Raw genomic sequence first — 12296 nt, forward strand, 5'->3', positions numbered from 1 at the left:
AGAATAATGTCAACACATCAAATGTAATTGTATTCAGGGAGGCTGAAGTGCATTTGGACAGTTGGTCGCTCCTTTTATATCAAAAAATTTAAAAAAAAAAAGCCCCAAAGTGGCCAGCACCAAGGAGGTGCTGTAAAAAGCACAGAACTCTGCCAGCTCCGAATGACATCACTTTTAGGATCTTGCTACGCAAAGGGAAAACGCTCCTGGGGGCAAATAATATCTTGCTGGGTAGAGACAGGAGGAGGGAACAGGAAACTGAAGGTTGCTAAGGGGTGCTATCTTTGTTTAAAACCAAGATGTGTTTTCCAAGCCATGAAGTGCTTTGTTGAAAAAGGAAAGGAGGGAAAGTCAATATGTATAATTGAAGCGTTAACATTAAAGCTGTTAACACCAAAATATCCATAACTCACTTGCTGCTCTCCTTCTTGTCTCCATAACATAACTGTTTGCATTTTAAAAAATAAAACTTAATAGGTAGAGTTTCTAGGGCTTGTAGAAGATGTCGTTTCTTTTACCTCGTGTCTCTTAAAATAATTTTTGAGTTTGAAATCAGGTGGGATTCTGCAGTAGTTAATGACCAGGGTGACCCCCATCCATTGGCAGGAAATGGAGCTGGAGATCTGGACCCAGTTTTCCATTTTAGCATTTGCCCTAAACCCAGGGCTCAGCAGCTTCCTTAGCTCAGTGTCCCCAAGGAGTGCCTAGGCCTCAGGCAAGGAAACAGGAGGGAGACAGAGAGGGTGGGCGAGGACAAAAGAGAGAAAGAAAGAAGGTGAAAGAAGAAAAAGAAAACCAAGTCCTTCCCCCCATTCCTACTATCCATCTTCTAATTCAAACGCTTAATTTGCCACCACTAGGTCACCAAGGTAACCTTCTCAGGCTCCCCGTTCATCTCCCAGCTGAGTTTGGCCCCTCTTGCTGTGGTCCCCTAAGTTCTGCTCTAAAAACACAGTTCTTATCATATCACACGATGAAAAGTGTAACCCTCTCCAACCCGGCTCCGATCCGCTTCTCCAGCCACACCTTCTTCTTCATGTTTCCACGCAGGAGATGTTTGTTCTTCTCGTTCCCTCACCCCTCAAGGCCCAGCCCAAATGCCGTCTCCTCCCTGAAGCCTTCTGAGATGACCTCAGGTTGGAGTTAACTGCCTCTGGCCTGTCCTGCCACAGCACATTAATAAAGCTGGTCATTCTGAGTCTCTTCCTAGCAGAAAGTAAGCTCCTAGAGGGTAGGGACATGCCCGTCTATGGATATCTTCTCAGTGCTTCGCACAATTACTTGTAACAGTGGGCGTCCAATACATATTTGTCAAATAAATGCATACCTGAGAAGGGAAAGGAGGGAATGGAGGGAGCTAGGAGAACGTCAAGTTGTGTTGGTGGTGAAGCTTATGGCCAATATCCTGGTCAGTTGGCTTAGGTGCCCTTTGGTGCCCTTGGTGCCCAGGGTTGTCTAACCCAAAGCCAACATGGTGGCTTAACAAGTTGGTCTGGGATTGACATTTGAAACGCATCCCCTTTAATAGTATGGAATTAATTTACCTTTTTTTTTTTTTTTTGCGGTACGCGGGCCTCTCACTGTTGTGGCCTCTCCTGTTGCGGAGCACAGGCTCCGGACACGCAGGCTCAGCGGCCACAGCTCACGGGCCCAGCCGCTCCGTGGCATGTGGGATCTTCCCGGACTGGGGCACGAACCCGTGTCCCCTGCATCGGCAGGCGGACTCTCAACCACTGCGCCACCAGGGAAGCCCTAATTTACTTTTAAATTAGCTACTCAGTACTAGAAACCCTCTTCTGCAAAACTACCACCATCATTTTATACTTTTAAGTTTCAAGCTGGTCCTTGAAGGGAAGGTGAAATTTGGATGGAATGGGGGAAGCAGTGTGTTCAGAGACCTGGAGGTAGAGAAGAGTTAAAAGGAGATAGACTCAGCTAGACAGAGGCTATCTATTGGGGAATTAGTTGGAGATTGAGCTGGACAAATAAGGTCCATCCACTCTAGGACAAACAGTTATGGGCGGCATGGAAGTAGGCAGAGGAGTCTTGATTTTAGTTATAGGACCGTGAGGAAGTAATGAAAACAGTGTTTGCAACAGATTCACTTGGCTTACCTGGTAACTCTGCAAACTAGAACTATGATAAACCTACAGTGATCTGAACCATTGGAATATCCTCTTCTTCATGTACACAGGAGTGAGTTTTCTTACTAGGGAAGAGAACGGATGGAAAAATACTGCTTCATATATGCCTACTGTGTATCAAGCAATGTGCTAGACTTTTTTTCCCCAGCAGCTTTTCTCTTTCTCCGTCTCCCCACCAATCTCTCCCCCTTTCCTCCCTCTCTCACACACCTACACAGGCCGCCACCAGAATATCCCCCTGGCTCAGACTTGACTGGCCTTTAAGGATAATCAATTTCCTGTGACATTACTCATAACAAATATGTTTTTAAATACCAGTAAATATCAGGCAAAAAGTTCATGGAAAGAATCCAAAAATTTAACATCACGTGCTGATTTGATGGAACAGAGGAATGGAAATACACATCTTCTGGACTGAGGGTAACCGTTTTGAGGGGGTGGCAGAGCTTCAAACTGGAGAATGTTATTTTTCATGGGCAGTTTAAAAAAATTGTAATTAAATATTTTCAAGAAGTTAAAACGACATTGAAAGCAACTTGGGCAACTTAAATATTCGCTGTAGTTGCTGTAACCCAAATATCCCAACATATTTAGAGCTTAGGTGCCTCTGATTATAGTCAGAAGAGTGTGATTTTTCTATATACCTTAGTGGAGCAGAAATTAAGCAGATGAAATATGAAATGAACACGAGAATTAATTTGTAGTTTGGATCATAAAAGCCATATTTTTGAAGAGATTATTTTATTTTGATTGCAAACTATAAATTATTACAGGGAGTTGGTATAGAATGACATTGAGGCTTACTTTTGGGTCAATATGTTCCAACTTGACCTACCCTTGGTAGTGGGGAGGACCGGGGTTTCTCTAACCCCAAAGAAACCAGTCTCACTATGGCTTTAGGACTTGTCTCTCCTCTCCTCACACTGGCGTTCTTTCAGTAAGTTGTCACGTAAATGCACTTTAGAAAACAGAATAAATATTCTATGTGCATCACTTGGAAAATAAACTTTTAAAGATGTGTGTGTATTTAAGTTGTAGACTTACAACTCAAAAGAATTCTTGATAGAAAGAAATAGGTTTTTGGCTAAAAGTCAAAAATTTTGAAGTAACTTTAAAAGGTGAATAATTTACATTAGCATGGTGTTTATATAATAGGGTGAGTGTGACAAAGTTAAAATAACATTGAAAATAACTTGAGTCATTTAAATATTCCTCCTGGTAACTGTAGAATATAAGTGCCTTCAAAGGGGGGAATGGTAAGTTTCTAGACAGCTGGCAGGGATTTTTTTTTTTTTTATGTTCATTTACATTTGAAAACTGGTATTAGCATTCATTTCTCTGACCCAGAGCAATTCCCCCTCACCTGTCAGAGAACATCTACACATGAACGCTGACAGAGCCAGGCAGGGAAGGGCATGTCTGTCATTTCACTTCCAGAAACCTGTTTATGAAGCCTCCTGCAATCCCCTACCTGCTCGGACCCTGTTAGCCCCCTCAGCTCCTGCTGTTTAATAATTCTGGGAGCTACTTTGATTTCATGCATTACCCTTCAGGTAAGTTACAGGGACTTCACCAATGGCCAAGCCAGATGGTTGTGGATTAGATAAATACAAAGCAAAACAAACGGAAGTAGTGAGTGATGGGAAGCATTGTGTTAATATTAATATATATATAAATCAATGAGAAAAGACCCTGCCCCTCGATTTTGAAGCTGGATAATAATGCCATATATATTATTTATATATATATATATATAAATGTATATGCATATACACACATATGACACAGATTCCGTTCCCCCCCACCCTTACTCTGAGTTACATTAGGAGATGGCTGGTCCGATCTGAATTACAGTCCATTAGAGGATAGTTGAAAGAGTTTATATGATCACTAATACAGGTAACGTTAGAACCTCTACCCAGTATCATCTTTTATATTATTTGATTTACCTTTTACACTTTCTCCCCTTGGCTTTAAATGTCTTCAGCAATGTCCTCCTAGAAAAAATAAATAGAAGCTTCCCCTGGAATACTTTTCACCGGTCAATCAGTCAGTCCTGTAACTTGCAGCTGGTAGGACTTATTTTCCCCAGAGAAGGAAAATAGAACAGACAGAGACAAGGGTATGGCAGTGACATATCATTTATTTTTCCACCCAGTCTGTGTCCTGCCACTGATTGTATTTACACAGATAAATTGAAGAATGTCGCATTTGTGGAGTTTGCCAGTATGATCAGATGGAAGGTCATCTCTAGGATTGTCTCCAGTGATCCTGCCTCCTGGAGCTCCCACCCTTGTGTAATCCCCTCTTCTCGTGTGGGAGCTCTACCTCCAGACTCTCTTCTCTAACAAATAGAACATAGCAGAAGTGGTGAGATGTCACTTCTGAGTTTGGGATACAAAAAGCCTGTGGCTTCTAACTTGGACTCTGCCCCTCCCCTCCTTCCCTTCCCCCTGCCCTCTTCCTATCTGCATCGTCATCACCATCTTCCTTACCATGAGGACACTCCGGCAGCCTATGGAGAGGCCCACAGAGAGGAACTGAGGCCTCCTGCCAACAGCCCCTTGAGTGAGCCTAGAAGCGGGGTCTCCAACCCCAGTTGGGTCTTGAGACGACAACTTGACGGCACCTCCTCAGAGACCCCGAGCCAGAGGGATCCCCGCAGAAACCGTCAGAGAATAACTGGTTGTTGTTTTCGGGTAATTTTTTTTTGGGGGGGTGCCATACGGTGCGACACGCGGGATCTTAATTCCCTGACCAGGGATCAAACCCCCTGCAGTAGAAGCACAGAGTCTTAACCACTGGACCACCAGGGAAGTCCTGTTTGGGGGGTAATTTGTTGTTCAGCAATAGATAGCTAATACAGAAAGTCTTGTAATTGCATAACCAATGTAAGTTTATAAGCTGAAATCTGACCAAATCATTTGTTTTCTTCTGAAAAAGCTGTAGAAAATTGCAAGACTGAAAGCCCTCCCCCTCTGTCTCTCTCTGTCTCTGTCTCTCTCCCTCTCTTTCTTTTTTGGGAATAAACAACTATAATTACAATTTAAACAGGATATCATAGAGATCAATCATAGGGATTAATACTAATTAGATTTAAAGAAAAGAGAGAAAAAGAATTAAAGGATGTTACTGTGTGGGTTAGCCTTCCCTTTATAATAAACACTTGTTCCTTGATAATGTATTTCTTATAAACATGGTGTGTGTGCCTGTGTGTGTGAGAGAGAGAGAACACACTGTGTTTAGTTTAATGGTTGACCAGGCTTTCATTATTGGTGGAGGAATGGAGGGATGGAGGTACTTATATGTATTTCCAAAATGGCCTATTGGTGAAAACTAGGGATAAAAGACTTTTTGCCCTTGACATTTATATATACTTTACACAATAGTTTTTTAAACCTGGTTTGCTGTTTTCAGGGTATAGGAATAAAAATTTTAATGTTACTTTGAGTCTCCTTTTATCAGTGAAAAATCACATTATGGCTCTAATTTTTAAATATTTGACAAGCAGTTATCATAACAAATGGTTTCAGACATTTTTGGCTCTCCCAGAGCTTGAAAGAAAGGTGAAAATGCCTGTTTCTTTTGAGGGCAATAAAGCATTTCTTATTATCACAAGTATAATTGACACTATGTGGTAGATTTTTATAAATCACATCACTTTAAAAATGGCATGGGACTTCCCTGGTGGCGCAGTGGTTGAGAATCTGCCTGCTAATGCAGGGGACACGGGTTCGAGCCCTGGTCTGGGAGGATCCCACATGCCGCGGAGCAGCTAGGCCCGTGAGCCACAACTACTGAGCCTGCGCGTCTGGAGCCTGTGCTCCGCAACAAGAGAGGCCGCGATAGTGAGAGGCCCGTGCTCCGCGATGAAGAGTGGCCCCCGCTTGCCACAACTAGAGAAAGCCCTCGCACAGAAACGAAGACCCAACACAGCCAAAACTAAATAAGTTGTCTAAAAAAAAATGGCATGAACATTACCACAATAAAGGGGGAAAATACTCTTTCAGAGTGGCATTTCAAAAGGTAAATAAATTAACCAACTCAAAATACAGTTTTCTCTCAAAGCATTTTTATCTTCCCATCTTTTGAGTGGTTCCTATGCTTATGAACTCCCAGGCCCTTTCTCAGTACCAATCAGTCGACTGGCTTGAGCACCTACTGAATACCTTCACCAAGTACTATATAAGAGAAAGGCAACACAAAGGAACAAACAAGCAAATAGGAGAGGGTCTCCCATGCTCAGGAAACACGCGATCAAGTGGAGAAGATCAAACATGGAAGTGAGATGGTTGAAGTACACTTTTACTGAGTAATGACACGTCCAAGTCAAATGCGGATTACTCTTGAATGCTGAAAAAAAATTATGCCTAACTATACTGAGATGTTTACCCAGGCAAAATATGATTCTCGACCACAATATTGCTTTGCATCTTTGTCCTTGCTGTTTCCTTTGCCTAGAATGCCCTTGCCCTTCATCTTCATCTGATGAAATTCTCTCTCTTATTTAAGGTCTAGTTCAAAGGCCCCCAATTCCATGATGCCTAGGCTTACTCCATCTTGACTTATCTGTTGCACTGGAAAATCTAGCCCACCCAGCTCTCCCCCCACTAGAATCCCACGAGTCATATTTCTTCCATCTCTTGATCACTTCCCTTCTGTCTCCTTTGATGTCTCTTCTTTTTTTCGTAACCGTGGCTTGAAGATTGAATGTTAGGGAATTTTGATTCTCTGGTCCTAATTGCCTGGACTCGTGTCGTCTTTCCAAGACTTTATCTCCCAGTAATTGCCTCTTACACCCCTTACTTGAGCTCCAGCTCAATGAAGTTCAATTTCTTAAGCTAATTCCTGGACATATTCACCTGGATGACACTATCAACTCCAGCTCAACATGTCCAACCTGGACTCATCTTCGTCCCTATCCTCTACCCTCATTGCAGTCTCCTTACTTAAAGCCAGAACTGGCCATGTGTTCTGAGCTTCTAGGGCTCTAAATGGTGACAACTTCTTTGATTCAATCTCTTCTTTTTCACGTATATCCCGTCAGACAGATCAGGACTTAGCTCCAGTCTCATGCCCTCCATGAAGCCTGTCCTCTCTGCTCTAGGGTCTGGAGTCTTTCACACTCCAAATTTGCTTGCACGACTCAGTTTATCTCTTGACCAGGAATGGGGTTTCTATAGACATTTAACAATTGTATAGGCTAAAATGAATGAAGTCTTGTTCTTCACTTGAAATTATTCTCATTTTCATCTCTTCCTACACTTCTATGCCTTCCCCCATCTGCTCTTCTCATCTCTTCTCACCTAGCTTAGAGCACTAACCCCCTAGGTGTCCTCCCATCAACACTGCACTTCCACGCCCTGTGCCAGTACTTACGCTCACAGAGGATGCCCATCTTCCTCTTCTCTGCTTAGACAGCTCCTCCTCATCTTCTAAGAGTGAGATCACTGCCCCCCTCTACCAGGAAATCTTCCTGGATCTTCCAACCCAACTGGAAGCTTCTCTTCTCTGGGAGGGAGTGTTGAGTATAGGGGAGGAAAGTGCATTTTGGAGCTAGTCCAACCTGGGTTTGAATCCCAGTGATGTTACGTATTAACTGTCTGGCCTCAATTTCCCTGAGCCTCAGTTTCCTCGTCTATAAAACAGAGAAAATAATTTCTATCTTGCAGAGCTGTTGTGAGAATTAAATAAAGTCATGTATATAATGTGTCTGGCACGTGATAACAGCTATCATTACCATGTAGGTCTTGAGTCTCCTCTAAGGCTGATATGTTGCACAACCCCAGGGGGGTGTCTCCATGAATACTGCGCCTTGAAGTTGTCAAGTGCACAACTTGCACATGGTAGTCCAGGTCTATTATGTCTAGTATTGATTGTTTGCTAAGTTACTTATACGTGTTTTAGTGTTTAATAATCCATAAGCTTCTGAAGAGAAGATGGGGAAGGGCAGTGCTCGTTCTCTTGTACAGTCTTGTTTACTGCTACTTCTCTAGCCCTATCTCTCACCACTGTCAACTGCCCCCCATCCCAATTGTATTGGATTAAACTACTTGTGGTTTCTCTGATGGCCGCAGCCCCAGTCCTCAGGTCTCTGAACAGGCCCATTCTCTGGGCTAGAATAGCCTCTAGCTCCCTAGGCTTGTTTACTTGTCTCTTCCTGATTAGACCATGTTAGTCTTGTTCACCATTGCATGCTCAGCATCTAACATAATGCCTGGAACATAGGATGAGCACAATAAATGTTTGTTGAATGAATACATTGTTTTCAGGGATTATTACCTAGTTTTCCTCAAGAAGGGGCATGAGATTTTTAAATGAACAGCTGTGCTTCTTCAACTATCATGACTGCAATAGACTGGATGTTTGTGCCCCTCCCCCCAATTTCTATGTTGAAATCCTAACCGCCCAATGTGATAGTATTAGGAGGTGTGGCCCTTGGGAGGTGATTAGGTCATGAGGGTGGAGCCCTCATGAATGGGATCAGTGCCCTTATAAAAGAGGCCCCAGAGACCTCTTTTGCTTTCTATCCATCATGTGAGGACACATGTAGTCTGCAACCTGGAAGAGGGCCCTCACCATAGCCTGACCATACTGGCTCCTTGATCTCGAATTTCTAGCTCCCAGAATCATGAGAAATAAATTTCTGTTGTTTATAAGCCACCTAGTCTCTAGTACTTTGTTATAGCAGCCCAAACAGACTAAGACAATGACTAAATTACTAATGTCTACTGTAATCCTTTGTGTATATTGTCATGTACATTGTACTAACATTGTCTGCTTCTTAATAAATGTGTGACCTTGGGCAAGTTTCTTAATCAATCCGTGACTCAGTTTCCTTATTTGTAAAATGGATATATTAAGAGTATTTCTCTCAGGGCTGTAGTGAGGATTCAATGAGATGCTTCTACTATTTGGAATGGCCTCTCTCAGATCAGCCCAGGGCTGGCTCCTTTTTCACATTCAAGAGTCAGTTCAAATGGCAAATTCACAGCAGCTTTCCCTGACCACTCTGACTCCTTCTCCAATTTCTCTCATATTGCTTTGTTTTAAGCTCGTCATGGCATTTGTCACTGTCTGATTTTCTCTTTGTGTACTTATTTATTTGTTTACTAGCTGTGTGACCTTGATTTCTCTGAGCCTCAGTTTCTATTCACTGCCATATCCTCAGTGGCTAGAATATAGTAGCGCCCAGTGAATATTTGTTGAATGAACTGACTTACCTTCCCTTTCCGAGTCTTTGAGAACAGTAATGGATAGCTAGACTTGGGTGAAAATTTTCTGATCACATAAGTCGGGGGACAAAACTCTTTGCAGAGTGCTATCAGTCTATGGCTAAGTATAAGATCTAGCCCCTGGCCTCAGGAGCTTACCATCTAGTTGGTGGGATGTGAGTTGAGTGATTCCTAGAACAACTGGTGGATTATAAATCACTAGTGCAAATTCTGCCTTCCGTGGACAAAAAGTGATACAGAAAAGTGATGGATCAAACTAAGAAATTATGTGGCTAAGTGCTAAGTTGAGTAGTGTAGAGCCTCAGGGATATGGGTAGACAGACGGAGGGATTCAGCTGGGGGACCTTAAAGGAGAGAGAAGTCATCCTAGAGAAGGGACCAGACACTAATGTTGGTAAAGCTCTTAGAAGGGTGTCTGGCCCATAGTAAAAGCTATGTGTGTGTTTATGAAATAAAAACGCCCAACTGATATTTTTATGCCACCAGGACTTCCCTGGCGGTCCAGTGGTTAAGACTCCGAGCTTCCACTGCAGGGGGCGTGGGTTCGATCCTTGGTCGGGGAACTAAGATCCCACATGCCGGGTGGCACGGCCAAAAAAGGGGGAAAAAAAGATACAAAAATAGAAAACAGCTTTGTTCATGGAATTACCATGGGCTGCTCTTTTTGAAAAGCACGCATAAGAAGGCCACAAGAGCACAATTTGTCTGATATTAGTAAATATTATATACCAATTGTAGGAAGAGCATCAACTGGAGACCCCAAATCTAAGGATCACATGGACGCAATCTGATCATCCAGACGAAGACACCATTTCTCAGAAGTATTAACAAAGGAAGAAAACTGCACGGATGGGCCTCCTGAGCCTCTGCTTGGTGATGTGGGCCCTGGGTCTGCCCTTCCTCGTTGAAGACACAAGGCGGACTATCACAGTTGGGCCTTTGGCTGGACTGTGACAAGGTGAACACCTCATAGCATGTCTCACCATCCCGGGTTGTGATGGCTCCCTCACTGGCTACTTCCCTGGAGCAGGGCATCGTGAGCCACGGGGAACGTTGGGGGGCAGTGCAGGACACTGGGATCACGTACTTAGATGACGTATGCTTGGGGGCATAGTGCAGCTCGGTGCTGTAGAGAACCATGTCCTGAGAGACTGCCTTGGCCGTGATGCCACATTCCGCGACACGGTAGGTGAACTGGTAGGCATAGGGCCGAACATGGTTGGCAGGGCAACCCAGTCCCAAGTGTAACTCATGAAAGTGCACATATACGTCATTGTTCAACATGTAGGGGTGCACGGTGACCATGAGCCAGTCTATGGAGCACAGCACAGTTATCGGATTTTCTCCGGAACAGGCCGAAAACACAGAGGTGAGGAAGACTAGCCCTCCTATCAAGTTGAAAACTTTCATCCCGGTAGCGGATCAGGTAATGACTCTCAGGAAACAGGAAGCTGTCTGGTGAGGAGTTCTAGAGCACAAAGGAACACAAAAGGAAAATCGTCTTATTTCCTATTGAAAGTTCAAACACGATCATTTTTTAAAAACAAAAGACCATTCCTAAAGCATTAAAGAAAAAGAAGCTAAGAGAGTAGAACTTAAATGTTCTCACTAAAAAGAAAAAAGGTAAACATGTGAAGTGAGGGATGTGTTAATTAACCTGATGGGGGAAATTTTTTCACAGCGTAAACGTATGTCAAATCAGCACGCTGTATACTTTAAATCCCTTCCAATTTTACTTGTCAATTATACCTCAATAAAACTGAAAAAAAAGAATAAAAAGCAAAGGAAAAGATCCCTGTGAAAGAGAACTGAATTTTGATGTCATTGTTGGAACTCACGTGTTTCTAGATGACTACAATGGCTTCTTTAAGTGACTTTACCATATTGTTTTGGTATAAAACACAAATCCGTCACATACAGAATGAGAGTCTACGCCGATCTGGAGTAGCATTCCTTTGTGTGCAACCCCAGCCAAAAAGAAAACAAAACAGTTTTCATGCCAAACATTAAATAAGGTGACAGGAGATAACAGTCTAATTCAAGCTGACAGCACTTTCCTCCTGAAGGCCCCAGTGTCCTCCCATAGACCATACTAATGAACCCTTCTCTATTGCCTTCTTCTTTTGGTTAGCAACAGATTTAATTAAATGAAAACCTACCAAGGAATTGTGGTTTATTCCCAACATCCAGATATTGAAATTTTGCCAAGTGGCTCACTTAAAATGATCAAATGAATGCTTCATAAATGCCAGCAGTAGTCATAATGCCATTATGACCAACAGCCATTATGACCTCGCAAAATAGCAAGATTGCAGAGTGACAGGCAGAGCAGTATGGAGGAAAAAAGAGTCATGCTAAGAACAAGTGTCTAAAACAGTTTCAGAAGAGGTACACACAAAGGAAGAAGGAACAGGAATATCATCAAATATTGTTCAACTCAGTTTTCATTTTAAAAGTGAAAATGAAATAAATCAAATAGAAAAGTGCCTAAAATTTCAAAGGAAATGTCTATGCAGGGTTTTACTCTTGTTCCCTGCTGAATTAAGTAATCCTTGCGTAAATGAATTCATTCTTTGACTAATATTTATTGAGCGTCTACTATGTGCCCAGCACTGTGCTAAATAAAAAGCATCCCAAGACAGTTCTTTCCTCCCGTCTTCCTCAGTTGCAAAAATGTAGCTCTTTCTCTTCCTCTGATACTGATGAATTTGCTGCACTCTTTAATGGAAACCATGGCGGAGGAGCCCACTAGCCAGGTGCAGTGGCCTGGATGAAGTGCTTTGTTTTCACATCAGCACTTGATCTGGTTGGTACCCCTGTCTCTCCCTCTCTCCTTACTGACTCCTCATTCTCTTGGGGATGTTGAGGTGTAAAGAGAAGCCTAAGAGGTCTCCCCGGCTCCTTCCTTGCCTCTTTG

At 42.9% G+C, this 12296-nt stretch overlaps 1 protein-coding gene across 1 annotated transcript; it reads right to left on the minus strand.

The window, feature by feature from the left end:
- Nucleotides 1-10151: 10151 nt before the first annotated feature.
- PLAC1 (placenta enriched 1) lies at nucleotides 10152-10789 on the minus strand. Its single transcript, XM_029240235.1, is given in 2 exon segments — nucleotides 10152-10225; nucleotides 10228-10789. Coding segments are annotated over 2 exon segments (636 nt in total).
- Nucleotides 10790-12296: the final 1507 nt, after the last annotated feature.

Source organism: Monodon monoceros, unplaced genomic scaffold (genome assembly GCF_005190385.1).
Source record: "Monodon monoceros isolate NGI ecotype Baffin Bay Population unplaced genomic scaffold, NGI_Narwhal_1 Super_Scaffold_22, whole genome shotgun sequence".
In the NCBI taxonomy this organism is placed as follows: Eukaryota; Metazoa; Chordata; class Mammalia; order Artiodactyla; family Monodontidae; genus Monodon; species Monodon monoceros.